This window comes from Copadichromis virginalis, linkage group LG7 (assembly GCF_057382275.1).
Source record: "Copadichromis virginalis isolate Kocher_CV1m ecotype Utaka linkage group LG7, C_Virginalis_male_GT1.1, whole genome shotgun sequence".
In the NCBI taxonomy this organism is placed as follows: Eukaryota; Metazoa; Chordata; class Actinopteri; order Cichliformes; family Cichlidae; genus Copadichromis; species Copadichromis virginalis.
Genome location: NC_140624.1, coordinates 36192902 through 36213920, shown reverse-complemented (window position 1 = coordinate 36213920; position 21019 = coordinate 36192902). Strand labels below are relative to the sequence as shown.

Here is a 21019-nt window from a genome sequence, read left to right as displayed (position 1 = left end):
ATAGACTTTAAAAAAGCACTTGTACAAACAAAGTATAGGCCTCTGGTGAAAAGACATCATTCAGCAGAGAACAATTTGCAAGTCGGGTTTAAGGCTGCACCTATTCAAATGCAAATACTAGTTGAAAACAACCAGCTCTGCAGCTCTTCAGTCCAGAAACTAGGATTTCTGTCAGTTTAAACCACCCAGTTCCATTCATGATTAAATAATTATGAATCATATGTTTTCCTTTCTGTGTTGAATTAACAATAAAGTGCCTGAGCAGCAATTAGTCATTAGCTCCACCCAAGCTAACTGCTGAATATAAATGAACAGCAGGCCACTCCATTCTCTGCAGCTCTGGCCATGGCAAAACATTTTTCCTTCCATGGTTCGAGTAGCCTTGGAGCCATTCCCATTCAGTAGAGGCACATTGAAAAGGACTTGGCTGGCATTTAAATTCAGGTCTGACTTTGCTTTCTCAAGTAAAATACAATACAGGACACAAGGCAATGTAGCAGATGAAGAATATAGTGGACTTATTTGCATCTAATCTGGGCTCATTTTGGCATTTATGGCAGTTGTGGAACTGGTAAATATGTGTCTTGAGCCAGATTTGATATGAGCTACAGCAGGCGCAAGTGTTGACATCTGGCTTTGGTAAGGTGGACCTTTGGCTGAGCTGCAGCGGCGAGACTCACCTTGAGTCAACATGATCGGTCAAGATATCTGTCTGGTGGTAAAGACATAAGAGACCTATCGAGGCAAAATCGTGGAGTTATACAGATTCTTGGATTGAGACAGGATATAATAGATGCTGACGTAGTGACGTTTGAGAAGGTTTAAAAGTGTGATAAATGCAGATAAAAATAGACAGTACAACTTCCACTCCACTTCTTCTTTGTGACGATATACACTCACAGGACACTTTATTAGGTACACCTGGCTTGTACTGGGTTGGCTCCTTTTTGCCTTCAGAATGGCTTAATTCTAGAAATGGAATTCATAGATTGCATAGGTAGAAACATAGAAACATTCCTCAGAGATTTGGGACCATTTGACAGAGTATCACACAGTTGCTGCCGATTTATTAGTGGCTCATCCACTTTGCATTTTTCATTATGACAAATATCCACATGACTGACATGATACCTAAGGTGTTTTGCATTCACTGATCTAAATACAGGTGACAAAGGGAAAACTAAGATATCTTTACTTTGCGTTCCTTTGATAACGAGCTCCCAGTCTCTTGATCCAATATTCTTCCACACAGTATTCCTTTTTTTGTTCTTTTGTTGGTGGTGGTACGAAGCACTACTCACTGATTTTAAGTTGGGTTGACATCTGGTGAAAGGCAAATCTGGAGCTCTATCAGCAGTGAAGAAATGTTTGATTGTACACTAAGACAGGTGAATTTTATCTACATATATTTGGACAGACATGCTATTTTTCTGATATATTTACCAAAACATATTCATGTTGCAAATTCATGTTGATAAATCACAGAGAGGCGAAACTAAAAACAGACTGCAACTTAAGACAAAAGCAACATTTTTCAAATTTACATACATTTGGAAACTTCATAGGTTTGACACTGCAGCTTTATTATTATGATAAGAATAAAATGCCTTATTGGAAAAAAAACGCATAAATAACTTTTTTCAATAACTAACCTTTTCACATATTACGTAATATACTTCCTTATAAGCTTGCACTTGTAGCTGTTGCTCTCTTGGTGTGACGTATACCGGGTTGCGTGTTCTCAATTAATCATCAGTAAATCATTCGAATGATTTACACATGGGCACACCGCCTGATCTGGAAACAAATCCAGCATGCACTGTTCGGATTGGGTAGCTAAAGACTCCTTTTCTCCTGGATGTCTCACTTCTGTAGTGTTTTTTAACTACTCCTCCGGTTATCTGGCAGCCAGCCATTTCTCCCAGTTGGACGCTATTACAGTAGGTAGGCGCTTGAGTGTCCTGCAGGCGCAGAGAGGAGTTGCGTTTCACGCTTTCGCTTCATGGCTCAGCGGTCTGCTCACCTTGTCCCGATCGCGCTGCTGGTGTTTGGACTTGCCGGAATCCTCCTCCTTACTATTTCCACCGAGAATGTTCAGGAGGAACCTGAGCTCAGGGTAAGGTCGGATCGGTGCGCGTCAGTGTGTTGTGCGAAGGGTGTGAAACAGGTGGTACATTAAAAAAAATAAATTCAATAAATAAAATTTAAAAAAAATTAAATGTGGGACCAGGGAATTCGAGGACATTAGCCTTGATACCTGGATGTAACAGCCAGTGACTACTCTTGTTTATTGTCCGGATTAAGCTCTGTTTTATGTTTAATTATGGCCCCATATTTTGAATTTACATTTTATATTATGCTTAATTTTTCTAGCCCAATAGGGCCGTGTCAGTAGCAAGTGGCTTGCTGCAGAGCCATTCAACACCAAATTCTGTTACTGCTGATCCCTCATTTTTGTGTCACCAGCTTAATATCCCATGGTTCCCTTTTATAATGTAGCTCCCCTTCCACCCAGCAATAACGTGGGAATCCAGTCTGAGAAAGCAAGTACAAAGGTTTTCTTCTACTTTTTTTCCGAGGAGACAAATGCAACAGTGTGTTGAAAGGACTGAACAGACAATTAGAGCGTCTCGTGTTTTGTTTGCCATGTGTTGGGATTCCTCACAGCCGAGTGCACAGCAGTAATGAAGAATTATTATTAGGGGTGATTAGGAACATGTCTGTACATTGTTGCCGTTCACCTGCAGCACTGATATGAGACGCGTGTGGTCCCTTCCCTTTGCATTGTCGGTCACATGGGTTCCCGGGTGGGCAGATTTCAGCACACTCTCCAGATTCCTTTATTTTCAGAAGGCATTGAAGCTGTAATGATTTGATATTTATTGATCCACAGCAGCACAACGCAGACCTGCAACTGAGCTCAGAATTGAAATCTGTCTGGCTGCATAAACTTTTCCTTTAAATGTCTATACTACAAAGCATTTTACAAACAGCTGTGAGCATATACTGTAGCATAAAGCATGATCCTAAAATTATGATGAAGCACAGCTGAATCTGTGTTAATGTTACAAGTTCAGGATAACTTGTAGCACCCACACTGTTTAAAAAAAAAAAAAAAAAAAAAAAATTCCAAATATAATTTGACTCCATTGTTTTGGCTTCTTAGAATTACAAATTATAGGCATTTTTTTTTCCAGAATTTCATACTTAAGCCTCTTATTACTCCGTTTCCAAAAAGCTGGGATGCTGTTTGCTTGTCTTCAAATCACTCTAACCATATATTGAAATGTCATACCACGTATGCAGTTGTGAAACATTTATGCGTCGCAAAGATCATTTCATTAAAGTAACCCGTGATGGGTCTTGGTCTTGTGACATGCAGGCATATAAGATGATGTCTGAAGTTCTGTTTCTGCAGATACTAATTGTTTGGCTTGCACAAACAAGTAGAGTAAAAACAATTGTAACACAGCAGTTTATATGGCAGGCAGCACAACTGGAGTGTATGAAGTGCATTTAACTAAAAGTAAGGAAAATGATTAAAATGTATTTTAGTTGATGCTTTATGCTATTAAAGTCTTACTCCTCAATTTATGGATTTTACACTCAGGTCATTCCATTTGAAATCTGCAAATTTTTACAACTTTTTCTGTTCATCTCTTATTTTCCCTAAAAATACAAATCCAGAATAAAAACTGGCTGAAAAAAGTATTTAAAAACAAAAACGTAAGCATTTTATCTCATCTCGTTTTTTGTGTGCAGGCCTGTTGTTGTTGTTGTTGTTGTTGTTGTTTGTTTTTTACTCTTGTTTTTGTGTTGAAGTGTGTAGCTCAAATTGTAGCTCCTGATTCATTTAAAAACCAGTTAAAATTCAGGTTTATCTTTCATAGTATGTGTGACATTAATTTTCAACCATTACCTCAGATTTCAGTGTGAAATAAAACAACCTGAAAGTGGGGCAACAGGATGCCTTTTAAGTTAATATATAAAAGTATTTAAGAGCTGAAGCTAAACTTTTACAGAAATTATTCTGTGTCCAAACTTTGGTTTGTTGTTCGGAGAGGGTCAAGCAGATGGTCCATGTTGATTTTTAGATGAAATGACTCATTTAAAATAATGATTTTCATTAGCCTTGAACTTGTTCATTTTTTTCTCATAGGGCCAAAACTTTGTATTATTTAAGCAGTGTGGATTGATGTAGTATTTGCATTGCACAACTCCATTAAGAGGACTCCACAGACAAACACAAAACTGATTTAAAATAAAATAAAAATGTATTATGGATACTGAGATATTTTATACATGTGCAGGGGGAGAGAGAGGATACTTAAAGGAGCTGCCAGGTAGGAAAACAGATGCAGAAATCAGAGGCAGTTCATGGATGAAGGACATGCAGAGAGTTAGTGTGACCGGGGAGGGTGCTACAGATGGGGTGAGATGGAGGCAGATGTGGCAACCCCCTAAAGGAAGCAGCTAAAAGAAGACGAAAACATGTTAGGACATCAAAGTCCTATTTTATAAAGATCTTATACTGCTGGATTAGTAGTTGAATCACTGTTTTCAAAGCAAACATGTGATCTTGTACAATATAAAATCCATAAGGCTCTTTTGATTGCCAGTTGACCTCATTTCTAGCCAGATGGTGAAGGTCACATCGCCACGATCCTTAAAGTCATTTTTGCTACTCTGCTATATTAACTTGAGGTCTGTTTCAAAGCGGTTGCCACAAAAATCTTTGTAAAGGGTGGAAAAAATGTATTTTCACTGCTTTTTCTCCTGAATTTCCCTTCTCTGTAGTATGGGATTGTCCTGGATGCTGGATCCTCACACACATCTTTATACATATACAAGTGGCCAGCAAATAAGCAAAATGGCACAGCCGTGGTCACCCAGCATAGCAAATGTCATGCTGAGGGTAGGTATCATAAGTAGCACTTCCCACACCAAAAACATTGGTAGAGTTTTGCTTGAAAAACAAAGGGTGCTTACAGCAACAAATATTTGCAGGAAATCGTGCAGACTTGTTTGACACATACGTTCATTTGAAGTTGGTGCAGTTCGTTTAGACAAATGGAAAAGTTATGTATATGCAAAAGTTGTATAGCATATGGACAATAGATGCTCAAAGTTTGAATGGTAATTAAAACATCAATGAAATTGAAGGCATTTTGGGGGGGGGTTCTTTCTTTCTTTCTTTCTTTCTTTCTTTCGCAATTTTTACACACAAACCTTGGAAGAAGGAGGTCAGGATATTGTTTTGTTTTTTTTGTCCGCAGCTGTTCTTTCCCACACAGCAGGAAATAGTCTGCCTAAGATTCATTCACGGTATTGAGTGATCTAATGAGAAGTAGCCTTTATTGTGCTAACAAAGAAGACTAACCAGTTTCAACATAACTTTATACATTCATTATAAATGAACTACTCTTAAGTTAAACCTATTAGGTGTAGTTCATCACATTATTTCATAACAATATACATGCAGTTTACCTTTCATCTAATGGAAGAGTACTCTCATTACACCACATAGTAATTTATATACTTGGTTGATAATTGAGAAATAGTGGAAATCTTAATGATGAGTTGGTTGTGGGAAAGTCTGCATGGAGTTTTTTTCTGAATGAGTCATTTTTATTGCATCACTGCACTGATGTCAAAGCAAATGTTTGCCTAGCAACAGTCAGGATCGAGTCAGAGTTGAGCTTTGTGGTTTGCCACTCCTGCCCTGTAAAAGGCTTTTATTCCTGTGTTAAACAACTTTTCCCCCCTTGTCATTCATGAGCACGGTGTTTATGCTGACATGTTTCATAATAAAACGATCCTAAGAAAGGATTTGTAGATGGATGTCTTGAGGAGGAAATATGCGTTCTTATTTAAATATAAAGTGTTTTTCCCAAATCATTTTTTTTCTGAGTTAATGCAGATAACTTGCTTTAATATTACTTATTCTGTGACTTTAGATAACGTTAATATTTTAAAATTTCACACACAATTCAGCAGATTTTCATACAGCTGGCTGGGAAGCTGGGATAGTAGTTGGATTCTTTTGTATTGCAGCACCACAAGGATATGGGTCACAATTGCTAACACTGATTTTTGTGAATATTACACCAAGTTGATTATGTTATCAAACAGATTTTGTTTGTTCGACATGTTCATCATTCGCTCAGGTGAAGGAATTGCAAGTTATGCAGGTCAACCGGGAGCAGCAGGGCAAAGCTTAGAAGCATGTCTGGATCACGCAGTGAAGAGCATCCCAAAAGACAAGCACCAGCTCACACCTGTGTACCTGGGAGCCACAGCCGGCATGAGGCTTCTGCAGTAAGTCATGTCTGTTTTGTTTCCATGTGTTTTAGTTATGCATCACCTTAATTTTGATCCTGTTCCAAGTAAATCTTGTAATAATGCTAAAATGGCAATCCATACTGGCCTTTTTAACCGGCTTACACATTCATTAAACAAGATGAATCTCATGGAGATGAATGTGTTGGGAATATAATTATTTCTGTGCCAACTATAGCAAGTTTCTACAGTGCAGAAGAAATCAGAGAAAAGTGAAAAAAGCTAAATGTTGTTTAAGAGTTCTCAGAGTAGCTGTTGCACTGTTTGTTGTAATGACTCCACTGGACAAACCTAACCAGCTTCATGATATTGCCACCTACAATGTGTAATTGTTGTCAGTTGTGTTGGCATGCAGTGAATAGCCCTGTTTGACTCCTGGATAATAGACTAAGAGGTCCTGCTTCAGAAAATGAGGTATCCACCAAAAATGGTCTCCCCTAGATTCAGTTTCTCTCTTGCAAATTTCTTACCATCATAACGTGTTTTCTGTAAAAGAGCTGCTTAAATGTAATCCTTCATTTAAGACTGTTTTAGCCAGATTATTTTAGCGGCAACCCTTGTTGCATTGAATGGTCTGAGGATGAAAAAATATAAACACGAGGAATAAGCAGTGATTGCAAATTTCATAGGGCTGAAGTCACGTGTTTCAGGATAATTTGGCTGTGTTATGTTATTTTAAAATAAGGAAATTACCTTAAAAGTGTTTGTAGCCACCTGCAAGCACTTAAGCCTCTCCTCCCTCTGCATTTCTTATTGGAAAGACAAACACATCTGAGGGTCTCTCAAAACCTGTAGATCCCCTCAATATCCACACACTGAAGTTCACAGAGAATTGATTGGACAGTGTAAAGTTGTTTTATGTGTTGATCTCTAGTATCCTGAGCAGGATATGTTTTACATTTGTACCAGTTCTATTGTGCCTGGTGGAGGGCATGCAGCAATGGGGTCAAACCAAAGTCTATAAAGTTAAGAGCATTGAGTGGGGATGGTGACGGGGCATTCAGACATGTAGATAAAATTGAAGGTATGAGTGTTGAAAATGCAAAGCATTATCGAGAAGAGTTTAAATGTATTCAAATATTTGGTTTAGTGGCTTAACGTTGCCTGCAGACAGGAATCCATCTTTTTATTTTCAGTTCAGCCAGCAAAACTGCCTGATTGGGTTTAGGCAGCTATCAAGTATGGATTTAAACATCTGGAAGAAGGCCTCCTGTCCTTGTATGTGTACCATAACTCAATCAAATATGCAGCGGAAAACAGCTGGACAGTCACTCAGTCTAACTTGCATGCGTGCGTAAATCATTTGATTCTTGCAAATGTGTTTTAAAAGCTGTTTTGTCACAAATGCATTTCCATACACAAATACACCACCTCATTTTATAGTTTGAGCTGTTTTGTTTGTGGGTTTTACTGACGAGTATCAGCATGAATGTTTACTAAAATGTTTTTCATGTAGCACTGACACTAAACTTTAATGTGACACACAATCTTGACTTCAGCTTATTCTAAACTCTAATAATCATAATAATCATAATCATCATCATCCTTTAATTTAAATTTACTGGGAGATCTAAAGACCTCATAAGGATGACTTATAGCTTGGAAAATATCTGGAAAAGATTTCATATAATTTAAATGTTAGTTTTGACTTTAATCTGTTCTTTAGTTCCTGTCTGCATATTTGTCTCATGCAGAGGTAATGAACAGATTAAAAATAAATAAAAAATCATAATGTTCTATAGTACTTCTAGTAACTTTATTATTTAATTTCTTCTTTGCCTTTTCTGTTATGAAGCAATTAAGTAAATGTAAATCTTTGGTGGGCATTTCTGCTCCCCTGGCCTTATGTTTGACACCCCTGATTTGCAGTTTTAAAACTTGTGCCTGAAGCTTACAGCAGAAGGTTTTTTGTTTTTTTGTTTTTTAATAATGAAGTGTTCATAATTATCATCATGATCATCATTCTTCCTAATGATTTGCTGAAAGTCTTATCACTAAAAATCTTGATTATATTTGTTTTTATTTATTTTTCCTTGTTCAGTTTATCTAGTCCAGAGCTGTCCACTCAGATTCTGAAGGAAGTGGGACAAAAAATCCAGTCCTACCCTTTCGACTACCGGGGAGCAGCCATACTGAGTGGCAAAGAAGAGGGGGCATATGGATGGGTTACAGTTAACTATCTCTCAGAGAACTTTATTAAGGTATCCAAGTGTGTAAATGTGAAAATCAGTAGGAATCTGCAATACTATTTATGAGGAGACTAGAAGTCAGTTATTGCTGTCACTGTGAAACTTCACCAGCAAATTGATAACATTATGAGAGCGTTTGTATTGCAAGTTTTCTGAAAATGGCTTTATATATTCAGTAAGGCATTAGTTTAATTTGTAAATACTTTTCCAAAACAGAGATGCAAACATTGGATGAAGCCAGGTTTTTGTGACTGTTCCTTTGCAGTATGGCTTTGAGGGGCACTGGTTCAGCCCCAGCAGACCGACAGTGGGAGCTCTCGATCTGGGTGGCGCGTCCACGCAGATAACATTTGCTACTCAGGAAAAAATTGAGAACAAAGACGATCTGATGAAGCTGCGCCTTTATGGTCATGAGTATACTCTGTACACACACAGCTTCCTGTGCTATGGGAAGGACCAGTTCCTCATGACACTGCTGGCCCATATAATGAAGGTAGTGTAACGTGACACTTAAATCACAAGAAAAGCTCAAAAGAAAAATCCTGTCCACAAAATGACTGTTTTTCAGGATTTTACATCAATTACTTTTATACATGAACTAATCAATTTATCCAAAACAAGATTCATCCCAAACCTAACCAGTCACTAGGCCTAACCAAATGTTAGATCTTGCCACAAAAACACAGAATGACTACAGGGAGCAAAGAATAGAGCTGAGATGTTGCTGCTGCCAGAACCAGACTTTCTAAGCAGCACCAGGAATGTTGCAGCGGAGCCAATCAGCAAAATGCTGAGATTTAGAGAATGTCACTTAGTTATTCTTCTAACCACAGTGTAAAAAAAAAAAAAAAAAAAAAAAAAACCCACTTGGGTAATAATGCGAACACAGACGGCCAAATACATAAATGATGAAGAAGGGGACAGGCCCAGTGATTCTGAAACTCTTTTTCTGAAATCGCCACTTCAGGTTCTCCCTGGCTTCAGTCTAATATGATGCGTAGTATTAGACTTTAGCTTTGTAACACAGAAATGTTCACTCCTATAATAGAATAACGTAAGTGTAGGTATGTGGCTTTAAAACTGGCACACATTAAAATGAGTTACTAGGAACTCTATTCAGTAAATGTCAGCTGCAAGTTAAGGTAGAAACATGCAGCTATGTAGAGAGGAACATATCTAACTATACTGATGTATTTTTAAGGTCAACTTCTCCAATAAAATCACCAGTATAATGTATATAAGATCATTGTACTCAATGTTTCCTCTTCCTCAGTCTCAGGGTTACCCTCAGTCTGTCACTCACCCCTGCTATCCTGCAGACCACAGCAGGACGGTGAAGCTCAGCAGTATACTCGACTCTCCATGTACAGTAAAGTACAAACCCAGCTCCTACGACCCTCATGCTTCTGTGACAGTACATGGCAGCGGACACTATGAATACTGTCTGGGTAACGTGTCTGAAGTCTTCTCCTTCAACAGCTGTCCCTTCTCCCAGTGCTCATTTGACAAAGTCTTCCAACCAAATGTCACCGGAGGTTTCATGGTAAGAGAAGCAGAACAAATGCTTTCTTGAACTTAAAGCTCAGCCTGTATGTCAAAGGTGCCGCCACAATCCCAGATTTCTTTTCACAAAACTTTAATGTTTTAAAGCTGCTATACTGTTTCTGAAAGTAACATCATTGCAGACCACACTATACATTCAAGATTGTTCCTGTCCATGCTGTCATAAGCACAGGTCTGTTTATCAAGGGTAGTTGAATATTAACATTTGCTTTCCTCCTGAACAGTGACACCTTTTCTCAGGTGTAGTTTGGTAATCAAATTACACCTGCCCTACATGCCAAGTCATTCTAACCTCGAACATCACCAGATGTTTTGAGTCTCATCCTCTCTCACATTAAGACGGGCCTCCCCGCTGATCAACCTACAACAATTTGCATATCAAGCAAACATGTCAACGGAGGATGCAGTCATCATAGCTCTCCACAACTAAATCTGGAAAACTCCAGTGTAAGAATGCTGCTGTAGGTTTCGTGAGTAACAGATCCCAGAATATCAGGGTGGGAGATCGCTCTTATCCTGAACACTGGCACATCACAGAGGTGTGTTGTCAAATTTACTGATCATGCCACCATAGCAGGACTAATATCAGAATGGTGAAACCGCCTACATAGAGGTGGTATGTAATCTCAGATTGGTGTTATCGCTCTCACCTGGACTGAAACGCTGCATAAACCAAGGAAACAATAGTGGACTATCTCCAGCAGACCAGCTTCTACCAGTGAGCCGTCAAGTCTTGTTTCAAAACAAAAAAAATTATATTTATATTGGTCCTTTTTTTTTTTTTTTTGCTTCAAACCTAGAGCTGCTAAACAATGTTTTATTATTTTGTGAACAATCATGGTAGAGATGTCTTCTAAAATGATTCCTATGTGACCTCCTCACAAATCTTACACATTTTGAAGGGGTTTTGATCTTTGGAAAGAGACATTGCTGCTGAGTTTTTCAAAGGCATCATTTGTGTTTGGCTTTTGCCTTTTTAGATACCCCATAGTTCTATTCAAGAGAAGGCATGTCGCACTAACGCGATCTTGAGTGGAACGCATTTATATTCTATCCAGGGTGAGCTACCATTTAACTGTACTGGTGGTAAGTACATATAAATCAAAACATATCTTGAAGTTCCATCCACACAGGATGACCCTGATGGTTGGCCACTAGTATTAATTCCAGGCTCCGGTTGCCTGGGTAACCCTCTATTGCGTTTCCTACTGTGTCAGAGGTCAATCAACTCTGCAGTTGCTTGACGTTGCTGAATATAGTTAACTTTACACGGTTGCCTTTCAACATGGCTAACTTTTATTTGATTGTTGTGCTGTAGCTGTATCACTTTTTACATACAAGCTTTTTTCTTTTCCCTTTTCTGTTTTCAGGCTTTCTCTGCTTTCTTCTATGTTCACTCATTCCTTCAACAAGTCACTGGCATAACTGCTAGCTCTCCTTCGGAACTACAGGATGTGACCAAAAAAGTGTGCAGCATGAGTTTCACCCAAGTAATCACCTTTTCTATTCATGCTTTACTTATCCAGAACATCTGTTTCTGGCAGCATGTGAAAATATTTATTGTATTTTTCCAGATGATGCTTCTCGCTCCAGAGCAAAAGTCCCGTTTGCATTACTACTGTGCTGCCTCTGTGTTTCTCAATACTCTCATGTTGAGAGGATATGGCTTCAATGACACAACATTCCCACACATTTCTTTCCAGAAGAAGGTGATTATTATCTCTTTCCAGTTAAAAACAAAACATGTCAATGCTCCATTGCAAATGGATGGGAGTTGATCCAAATATATTCACATCATTATGTTGCTGACCCTGCAGGTTGCTGACACCATGGTGGGTTGGGCTCTGGGCTACATGCTGAGTTTAAGCAATTTGTTGCCAGCAGAGCAACTGGAGCTGAGAAAGGCCCTGACCCCAGGAGTGTGGGGATCCCTCATCTTTCTTTTTGTCATGCTCCTTGCCGCAGTGCTTTCCTTCTACTTATTTAGAGTTTATAATGGACAGAATAAGAAAAGAGGCAGTGAAAGCACAATTTAGCTAAGAAATGATGTCAGGTTTTTGTTTTGTTTTTTCATTTTGCTCTGAACACTGACCCGACAAGGAAGATTTGGAGCAAGATTTAAGTTTTAATTTAAGCATATTCTCTGTTATATAATACCATAGTTTGCTTTTGAATTTTTTTTTACACCAATTGACTTATTTTTAACTAGTGCTAAATGTAAACTGTGGTTTGTTCATTGACTGCAAAAGTTTTAACATGACATATACAAAATGTTTTGACTTTAACATGTTTATACAGTTTGCTGCTTTAACCTATAATTCAGTGGTATGTATAAAATGAGTGAAACCACTGCATTAACTTGCTGTGAACGTAAACTACTTTAAAGCTGACAGTGAGTACTCTGACTTTACTTTGAAAAACAATGCCAACGTGAAAGTGCCTTAAAAGTGCATCTTTTTTAATGGCCAGCAGGTGGCAACTCGCTCAAAAACACTGGAAGTCTACTGGAAAATGGCCCTCGGCTTCCTTTACTCTGACCTCAGCGAACCCAGTTTTTGATGCAAGTTTCAAGTCATGCTGAATAAAATATTAAATGCATTTTGTGAATATCTGCTGCTATTTGACTCAGAAAGGCATTTGACCACAGATATTATCCAATGACCTACTGTAGGTGGGCAGCAGTTGTCCTTTGCTTCTCTGTCAAATCCACCCTTCACTTGGCACTAGGGCTGAAACCGAAGATGGCAGCACTGCATGTACAAGGATGCCAGCTGCCGTTAAACTCCGAAGAAGAAGAAGAAGCTGTGTCCCAGAATTCATAATGCGGCCCAGCTTAGTTTCCAACAATGGTGACAGCTAGTTCATCTTAATATTACTCTTATTATTCTTTCTGGGTCACAAAATAAATGTTTAACAGATTTTCAGGCGAGAATGTAGCTGTGTAAACCTCAAATATCTGCTCAGTTTATCAAGACACCACATATTTTCAAAAGCGCTCCAACGTTTTTGGAGACGTCTGTTACCCACCAGCTCGATAGTCAGCCGGGGGCAAGGCTCACTAGCGCCCGTGAGAACACCGGACTCCCGGCAAATAGTTTTCAAACTCACCACAGTCTTTCACTATATATATATATATATATATACAATATATATAAGTCACTTAGATAACTTAAGTGTTATTGTTTGGCTTTTTTTTTTTTTTTTTTTTTTGTATTTTATTTGTTCCTGAGTAAATCGGTTTGGCTGAGATTAAAGTTATCGTTTTTACACAGCTGAATAAACATCAAGCAGACAACTGATTATCAGAAGTGTGAGGTGCTCGAGAATATACTCCGGTGTCCCGTTATGTTTTAGATAGCAAGGAGCAGACGGCTGAGTTTATTAAACTTCACCGAAACTATCATCTTGTTTTATTTTTAGTTAGCACACACCTTAAACACTTAAAGCTGTAAGCTAATGATAGTTATATAAGAGCAGATGCATGCTGGTGCAATAAGCTGTACGTTTTACGTCCAATGGATGCATAATCTGATTAGTCGACTAATTGCAAAAATAATCGTTTGTGGCAGCCCTACGTGGCACCAACATGAACAGCAAGATTGCAACGATGAAAACATAACAGGACTTGTATACAGACTCAAATAGATTCATAGGCTCAGATCTTTTAATAAGTGCCGCTGTAGATTTTACAGTGCCAGTTGGCTTGACCAGGCCACGCCACAGCCTGTTAAGAAAATCGACGAATCGCAATATAAGCTCAACCAATTCTTGTTTTTTAAAGTCCTTAAGGATATACACTTTGCAATCATTGCGCCCTGGAAAAAAGAAGTGTAAAGAACTCTATGGTCACCAAATCACATGACATTCATGCTCATGAGTGTATGTAAACATTTGACCACAAATATATATTGATATTTGATATAACATTTGTTTATAACTAGAATTATGAAATAATTACTTTTATCATTATCTTTCACATGATATGTTTTCTACCCCAAATTTAAACCCTCTGCATTTTTGTATGTTTTTTGTTCTGATCAATGACTGTAGGAAAAAAGTCATTGCCCTTTAAAATATTCATTTGGACTGCAGATACCAAAATGCATTTCTTTTTTCCGGTATGTTTGAACTGCCTTCAGAATAAAATTAAGTTTTAAAACATTTCTAATAAGGAATTTTCACAGTTTCTTCCATAGCTTTTCCATGAACAGCAAGAAATAAAACAATGAAAAGATTACACATCATAAGACGTATGGAATATCTGTATGTTTATTATTATTATTAATGGTGGCGATAGTAAGTCGTAGTATTATTTATTTCGAAGGGTCATACCGGAAGTTAACTTGATTTTGCCGGCTAGCTGTATTATGGCGGTGCTAGAAGGAAACTAGATGATGTCTTTTATTTTGCAATGATTTATAGCTTTTGCATTCCCGTCCAGATTACAATATAGAGATATAAATGTGTTACTTCCGTATTAGTTTCTACGCATAGACACGAAGCTTGTTTGGAAAATCCGAGCGTTACGCTTGCTGCTTGCTTTGCTAGTGTGCTCCTTGAGAAGTTTAGACATGTGCACACAGACGAAGGCGGCTGCTCTCATGGCCAACATACCGCAGGCAGACATCGACCCTTCCGGAGTATTTAAGTACGTCTTGATCCGTGTTCATAGCCGAGAGGAGGGGGACGACTCGGAGGTGGATATAGTCCGAGGATACGGCTGGGCTGAGTACCACGGTGAGTAAGGACAACGCTCAGAGCGCTCTGTTTTAAGCGTAAAATACACCTCCATCTGCACCTGGACGTACCAGAGATGTACCCCCGAGATCAAACAAACAAACAAACAAACAAACAGATGACCCAGCTTTGCTTCTGTCCTAATACTGACTCATCTCGAGGACCTGTCTCCCACCTCCGTGTTGTTCTTGATTGTCCTCCTACCCTCGCCATACCTACAGACTGTATGTAAACGATGGACATAAACAGTTGCCCTCCCAGTGGCTGTTTTGTTGTGGCCATAGTCAGAATTCATCCAAAGCTTTAACAACCTGTCATTAAAAACATGGCCGCAGGTCATTGCACAACATGGATAGCATGCTGTTAATTAACACGCTTGATCAGCATCACTTGTGAGATATTTTGTTTGTTTTTAATGATGATTGGACAGTGCATTGCTCTGAATTGTAGGACAGCATTATTCCCTGTCCTTTCATGAAGGACAGTGACCAGTGTATCTCCTGCTAAATGAGATGATAAAGGGAGGGACCATGTTGCAAATAATAATATTACTTATAACCAGCTTAATTAACCCCATCTAGATGGGACTGGCAAAAGAGAGAACCCAAATAAGTTCATATAAACACAGTTATACTGTTGTCACAAGACACACTCTAACAATTGTGCCCATTGATGATGTGGTGCATTAAAAAATTAATTATTTTGAGTTTCATAATAATTTGAATCTGCCTCCCCATAGTTTCCTGTTCTACCTCCGCATATAACCAACATTAGGATGTGTCTAGGTGTCCACAGGTGTGCGCACATGATTTCTTCCCTGAACTTATGTTCACTTTGAAATCAGTGTGTGTGTGTGTGTGTGTGTGTGTGTGTGTGTGTGTGTGTGTGTGTGTGTGTGTGTGTGAGAGAGAGAGAGAGAGAGAGAATGAAGCAATGACTCTGATCCATCATAAGGAAAGATAAGTTTTTGTCAGTGCAAAACAGGGTATAGTAAATGCAAGAGAGACAGGTGAGATATTTTAAAAGGGAAAAAACAGACAAACTGGACCTGAAAATATCTTAAAAGTTTATTTTGTGACCCAGAAAGAGTAAATGGCCTGTATTTGTATAGCGCTTTTCTATTCCCTAAGAACCCCAAAGCGAGTAAGTAGAAGTAATAAGAGTAATATTAAAACTAAAAGGAGGACGCATTTGTCGGCTGCATTCGGAGTCTACGAATTTGGACAGCCTTTGGTGCATCGCTGTGACGTAATCCGTCTACACATGCGGCCTCAGGAGGATGCAGCCCATGAATTTGGACACCCCCTATATCCCTGTCCCATCCTGATCACGCCAAAAATAATCTTAACATGTTCAATTTAGCTGCTTCCAGCTAGGCCTCCCCTATTTTTTTTTTTAAGTTTTGTTTTTTCTTTTTTCTTTTTTTGCTACTTCACTCAATCCTATCAATCAATCAATTTATTTATAAGCACATTTAAAAACAACACAGGTTGACCAAAGTGCTGTACGTAGTAAAAAAAAGTAAAAAGCATCACTCTGTGTTCCACCCTCTTCTTAATGTCTACCACAGCCATCCCAGTCCTTTTTGCATATCCACCACCATCTATCGTTCAACATTTCTCTCCTTAACACCTTATCGCCTCTGTTCCTGCATGTCCACTGAAGTCTACTTTAATATCCACTCACGCCCTCCTTCAGAATCACGCCTTCAATTTCCAGCTTCAAACTCATAATCCTGTCTGACAGTCTTCACCTCCACAACATTCTTCATATACTCTTGTCAAGATTACCTCTACTCTATTTTACTTCATATCTACACCATAGTAGAACTATCTCGATCCACCTCCAATGCTTCTGGCCTCGCTTCCGTTCCAGCTGTTTTTCTGCACACACAATATATCTACTAATCTTCCCCCATTCATAAATGCTCTCTGTTTACCAGACAGTTTCTACACTTAAAGTCCCTGCTCTCTCCTTCACACTCCTAATTTTCCTTCAGTCTCGCTGCCTCCTAACATGCCTTCTCCCTTTCCTTTTCCTTTGTCTTTGGCCAACACAAGGCAAAGTTTCAGCACAGTTTCTAAGGTCAGCCTGTTGGCCAGCAGCATCATTTTTACTTCTTTTTTTTGTCAGGGTAATATCTTATCTACTACTACTCTAAATTGCTATTCTAATATAAATATGTATAATTTATATGGATTTCTTTCTATTCAACACAATTCATAATATAAATATTAAATGGAAAAAGTAAAATGTATAGACTTTGTTTCTATTACCCAGTTATTAGTAAGTACATTAAGCAAACATTACTAAGAAATGAACAAAGAATTTCTGTGTGGCTCAAGCACACGGCCACAATATGCTCAAATATCCCTCATGCCACAGATAAAGTGCGGCCTAGAGAATCCACATTTCCCCAACCAGTCAAAAGATCTGTAGACTTTATGCATGGCTCTGCCCCTATCCCCTACCCAACCTCCACCTTTCCTCCGCTTTGTCTCTTTTATATTGTGGAGGAGGAATTATCACCACCTCCAGCCTGTCGTTGATAGCTCTGTGCAGACCATACATTAAGGCCTCACCGTGCCTGCGCTTTCTCCTCAGGCTCAGCTTTTCACTTTTTCACAGTTTTGACCTTTTCTCCTCCCTATGAGCTGCACGACGAGCTTGTTGTGCTCCTTGTTTCTATAGGGGAAGCAAAGACACTGTTTTACATCTAATGTATATTTTACATGTCTGTGCACTCATTGACCGACTGCCTCATTTTGGCTTTGGAATTTTGTAATGAAGGGATGTTTATGTAATCCATTGGTGCTTATTATGTAGTATTGGTACACAATATGGAGCGGCACAAAATATTATAAACACTGTATAATAACAGGCAGCCTTCAGGATAACCGCAGACTTTATGAATGCAATACTGATGGCTTTGCATTTAGTAATGACAGGTCTGTGCTGCTCTCTGCTGGACAACACTGAAAGCACAGTACATGCAATTTTATTTAACAGCTGACCAACCTCATGAAACTCAATGAACACTGTATGGACACATCCACATACCAAGCAGGCATTTGAAATTATAAATAAAACTCCAGTTACAAACTCTAAGTCACCAAGCTATATTTTCTAAGGCAATAATTCATACTTTGATGTAGAAAATATTCCAAAAACTTTGTTTCTGAGTTGTATCCATCCTTTTCCCAGCTGACATCTATGAGAAGGTAGCAGAGGAGCTGGAAAGGGACGGGCACTTGGACTGTGAGTGTATAGGAGGAGGGAGAATCAAACATGACCCCCAGGCCAAGAAGATCCATGTCTACGGATACTCCATGGTGGGTGATTCTGATCTGTAAATACTGAGAAAGTATGAATACAATGATGGTTTTTGGGTTTTTTTAGTGGTTTAAATCAAATGTTATTTCATCTTTCTGATGAAACACTGATGTGTCTTTTTTGATCACAGGGATTCGGAAGAGCAAACCATGCAGTGACCACTGAGAAACTCAAGGTTCGGTATCCAGACTATGAGGTGACCTGGGATAATGAAGGCTACTGAAATAAACTTTAAACAGCTTCTACTTAATTCCCTGTAACCCTGGACTGATGTATTTTTTTTGTAACCCTTCGTTATCAGGCTAAACACATTTAGGATTTTTCTTTTTATTAATACAACAGCTTTAAGTTTTCACCTTCCTTCCTTGTGTAAAACATAACAGCTTTTCATAGTGTAGCTAATAATTTAATGAATTTGTCATGTGGAAACATTTAAAATAAATGACTGCCTGCGCTGGCTTTGCAGATTACTGCCTCTCCTTCACTGACTCGTTTTAGAGTCATGATCCCTCATAAATTTCTTTGGAAATTTAAGTTACAAAGCAAATCTTACAAGTTTTGATGTGGGGTTTTATTGTGAAATGTGTGCTTATATTATGTGCCTCTTTCCTGCAGAGCAGAAAAATGACAACACCCCATCTCTTTGCTTATCTTACTTTTTACAGCAGCTATGGTCCAGATTCCAGCGTGCTGTAAACTGTTGATTAAAATGGGCACAGTTGCTAGATAAAAGTAAATGAACTTGATGCTCCTGATTACTACCATTGTGCTGAAGTATTCTGAAATGATTCTGACATTCTGACATATAGGATCCAATATTTATAATATATACCCAAAAATCCAATATTCTGATATATCATCTGATATTTACCCAGTGTGCGTAGCACAGGTATTTCTCTCGATTTCTGACAGGTTTACAAAATGACTTGCATTTTTTTAAGCAATATAACTGAAAATAAGTGACTGAGATCATAAGTTCATCAGGAACATCTTCACTGAGGTCAGGTCAGATTTAACAAGCCAATTTTCCCATAGACTTCCATAAGCCTGGAAGTGTTTGCAACCAAGGCTATTGCCATCTGTTGGCTTTTTAATTATCAGATATATGCTAATTAGTGCTTGTAGAGACTAATAAAATACTAGAATTTCACTCAACAAAACTGAAGAACAAACGTCTTGGGTAAGTTGTATCACACATAAAGACACATTATTAGTCAGATTATTCCATTAAAATGCTTCAAAATGGGCCAACACCACAAACACAGTGGAGATGAGCTCAGTGACTCAGTAGGGAGGTCAGGCAGTTGGCAGTTCTCAATCAACTGCAAATTTCTCTAAATCCATGACCTAACAGAATTGAGGGTTTGTTTGTTTGTTTTGTAAATTAAGCATGTCATACTTTATGGCTTTATGGGGAAAAAATGTTTACAAAATGAACACTGAATAAGACTTAAACTAGTGACTGAGGCCATAAACTTATCAGGAATAGGTTTACTGCGTTCATAAAGCAGGTGAACTAAAGCAAGGTGGCCCCTTGCTGCCATAACAAACAATACTGGTTTAATGCTGTTCCACACTGGCTTCCATTTTCAGATTTGGAAACTATGTATAACTTTTCTATACAGCATATGATCCACAGCATATTTATGCCAGGACAGAAACCTGACAACACATTTTTTATTCTACATATGTTCAAACAGTACCTGAAACACAATTCACAATGTATAACATGTGTTAGAAAATACATATTAATAATCAGTAAAGATAACTGTGGATAAAAATGCATTCAAATGTTTAATTTAAAATAGACAGTCATGTAAAAAAAAAGAAAAAGACATTTTTCACAGGGCTCTAATGCAGTTCTGTGAAGGACTAAGTATCCTTACGGCTTCCATGGTAAGTAGCAGCTAGGTGCTCCTAATCTGATGCAATTGATTAATTGATCATCACTAAGTGTGAGCATCTCTTCCAAGAAGATTTAGCATTTTCCCGGTCGGAGCTTTCAAGTGTTAACACAGCGCCACGTTCTTCCCAAGAGTGGGCACCTCAGTAAATTCGACCCAAGGTCAGACCGTGCAACGCTCAGAGAAATATAAAACAAACCCAACAGCTACAACTTAGACTCTACAGACCTCAGTTAACATGTTAAATGTAACAACTGTAAAAAGAACATGTATGGTTTCTTTGGAAGGATTGCCCCGGCGTGCCATGGTCTCTTAAAAGAACATGGCAGCACATCTTATATTTGCAAAATTGCACGTAAACACACCACAAGTCTTCAGGACCTTACTCAACCAAAGTAGAGATGTTTGGTCATAATGTGCGGTGCCACATTTGAAGAAAACCAAACATGGCTAATGGCAAATGCCTTATACCAACTGCCACGCATGGTGGTGGAGGGGTGATGATTTGGGCTTGTTTCAGAGCCACAGGATCCGGGCACCTCTCCTGTCACTGAGTCAACCGTGAGCGCCTTTGAATACCAATGGATTCTAGAATGCAGTGTTATAAACTGCACCTATTAATAAAGACAAAGATAAATGAATCTACTGAGGTAATGATGTTGGAGTAATGCATGCGTGACTTAAAGCAGGATGCTGCCCATGTTTCTGTCTTAAATACCTATGCAGCATGACTGAGGTAAGCTAAAATCGCTTCCGTAAACTGCACTTTGCATCTGCTTTGCTCTGCATTTCTATATCCGGCAAGTAAATGAGCAATGTCCGGACATCCGCCATCGTTTGTAGGAGATTATTTTATAATTGTTGACTGCTGTTGCATGATGGGTGATTTTAAAGTCCAACTGTTATCTCTCATGCACAGAGAAGAGGTCAGAGTCAACAATAAAGTCTCTGCAG

General features: G+C 38.6%; 2 protein-coding genes across 2 annotated transcripts; both read left to right on the top strand.

Annotated features, from left to right (window-relative positions):
- The first annotated feature begins 1716 nt into the window (after positions 1 to 1716).
- Positions 1717 to 12708, top strand: entpd2b (ectonucleoside triphosphate diphosphohydrolase 2b). The gene is made up of 9 exons (XM_085463221.1): positions 1717 to 2116; positions 4798 to 4915; positions 6168 to 6318; positions 8381 to 8540; positions 8794 to 9021; positions 9802 to 10071; positions 11462 to 11581; positions 11666 to 11800; positions 11909 to 12708. The coding sequence occupies exons 1-9, from the start codon at positions 2003 to 2005 to the stop codon at positions 12125 to 12127; spliced, it is 1515 nt and encodes a 504-aa protein (XP_085319347.1). The 5' UTR covers positions 1717 to 2002; the 3' UTR covers positions 12128 to 12708.
- A 1720-nt stretch (positions 12709 to 14428) lies between these two features.
- On the top strand, positions 14429 to 18631 carry phpt1 (phosphohistidine phosphatase 1). Its single transcript, XM_085463220.1, has 3 exons — positions 14429 to 14828; positions 18033 to 18160; positions 18292 to 18631. The coding sequence occupies exons 1-3, from the start codon at positions 14663 to 14665 to the stop codon at positions 18382 to 18384; spliced, it is 387 nt and encodes a 128-aa protein (XP_085319346.1). The 5' UTR covers positions 14429 to 14662; the 3' UTR covers positions 18385 to 18631.
- Positions 18632 to 21019: the final 2388 nt, after the last annotated feature.

What these genes read in the sequence shown, in the direction of transcription:
- phpt1 (XM_085463220.1), top strand. Translation starts at nt 14,663, where the DNA reads ATGTGCACACAGACGAAGGCGGCTGCTCTCATGGCCAACATACCGCAG. An exon ending in CGGCTGGGCTGAGTACCACG is followed by an intron (nt 14,829 to 18,032) that starts GTGAGTAAGGAC and finishes TCCTTTTCCCAG; the next exon opens with CTGACATCTATGAGAAGGTA. An exon ending in ATGTCTACGGATACTCCATG is followed by an intron (nt 18,161 to 18,291) that starts GTGGGTGATTCT and finishes TTTTGATCACAG; the next exon opens with GGATTCGGAAGAGCAAACCA.
- entpd2b (XM_085463221.1), top strand. Translation starts at nt 2,003, where the DNA reads ATGGCTCAGCGGTCTGCTCACCTTGTCCCGATCGCGCTGCTGGTGTTT. An exon ending in TCTCAGAGAACTTTATTAAG is followed by an intron (nt 8,541 to 8,793) that starts GTATCCAAGTGT and finishes GTTCCTTTGCAG; the next exon opens with TATGGCTTTGAGGGGCACTG. An exon ending in GCAGCATGAGTTTCACCCAA is followed by an intron (nt 11,582 to 11,665) that starts GTAATCACCTTT and finishes GTATTTTTCCAG; the next exon opens with ATGATGCTTCTCGCTCCAGA.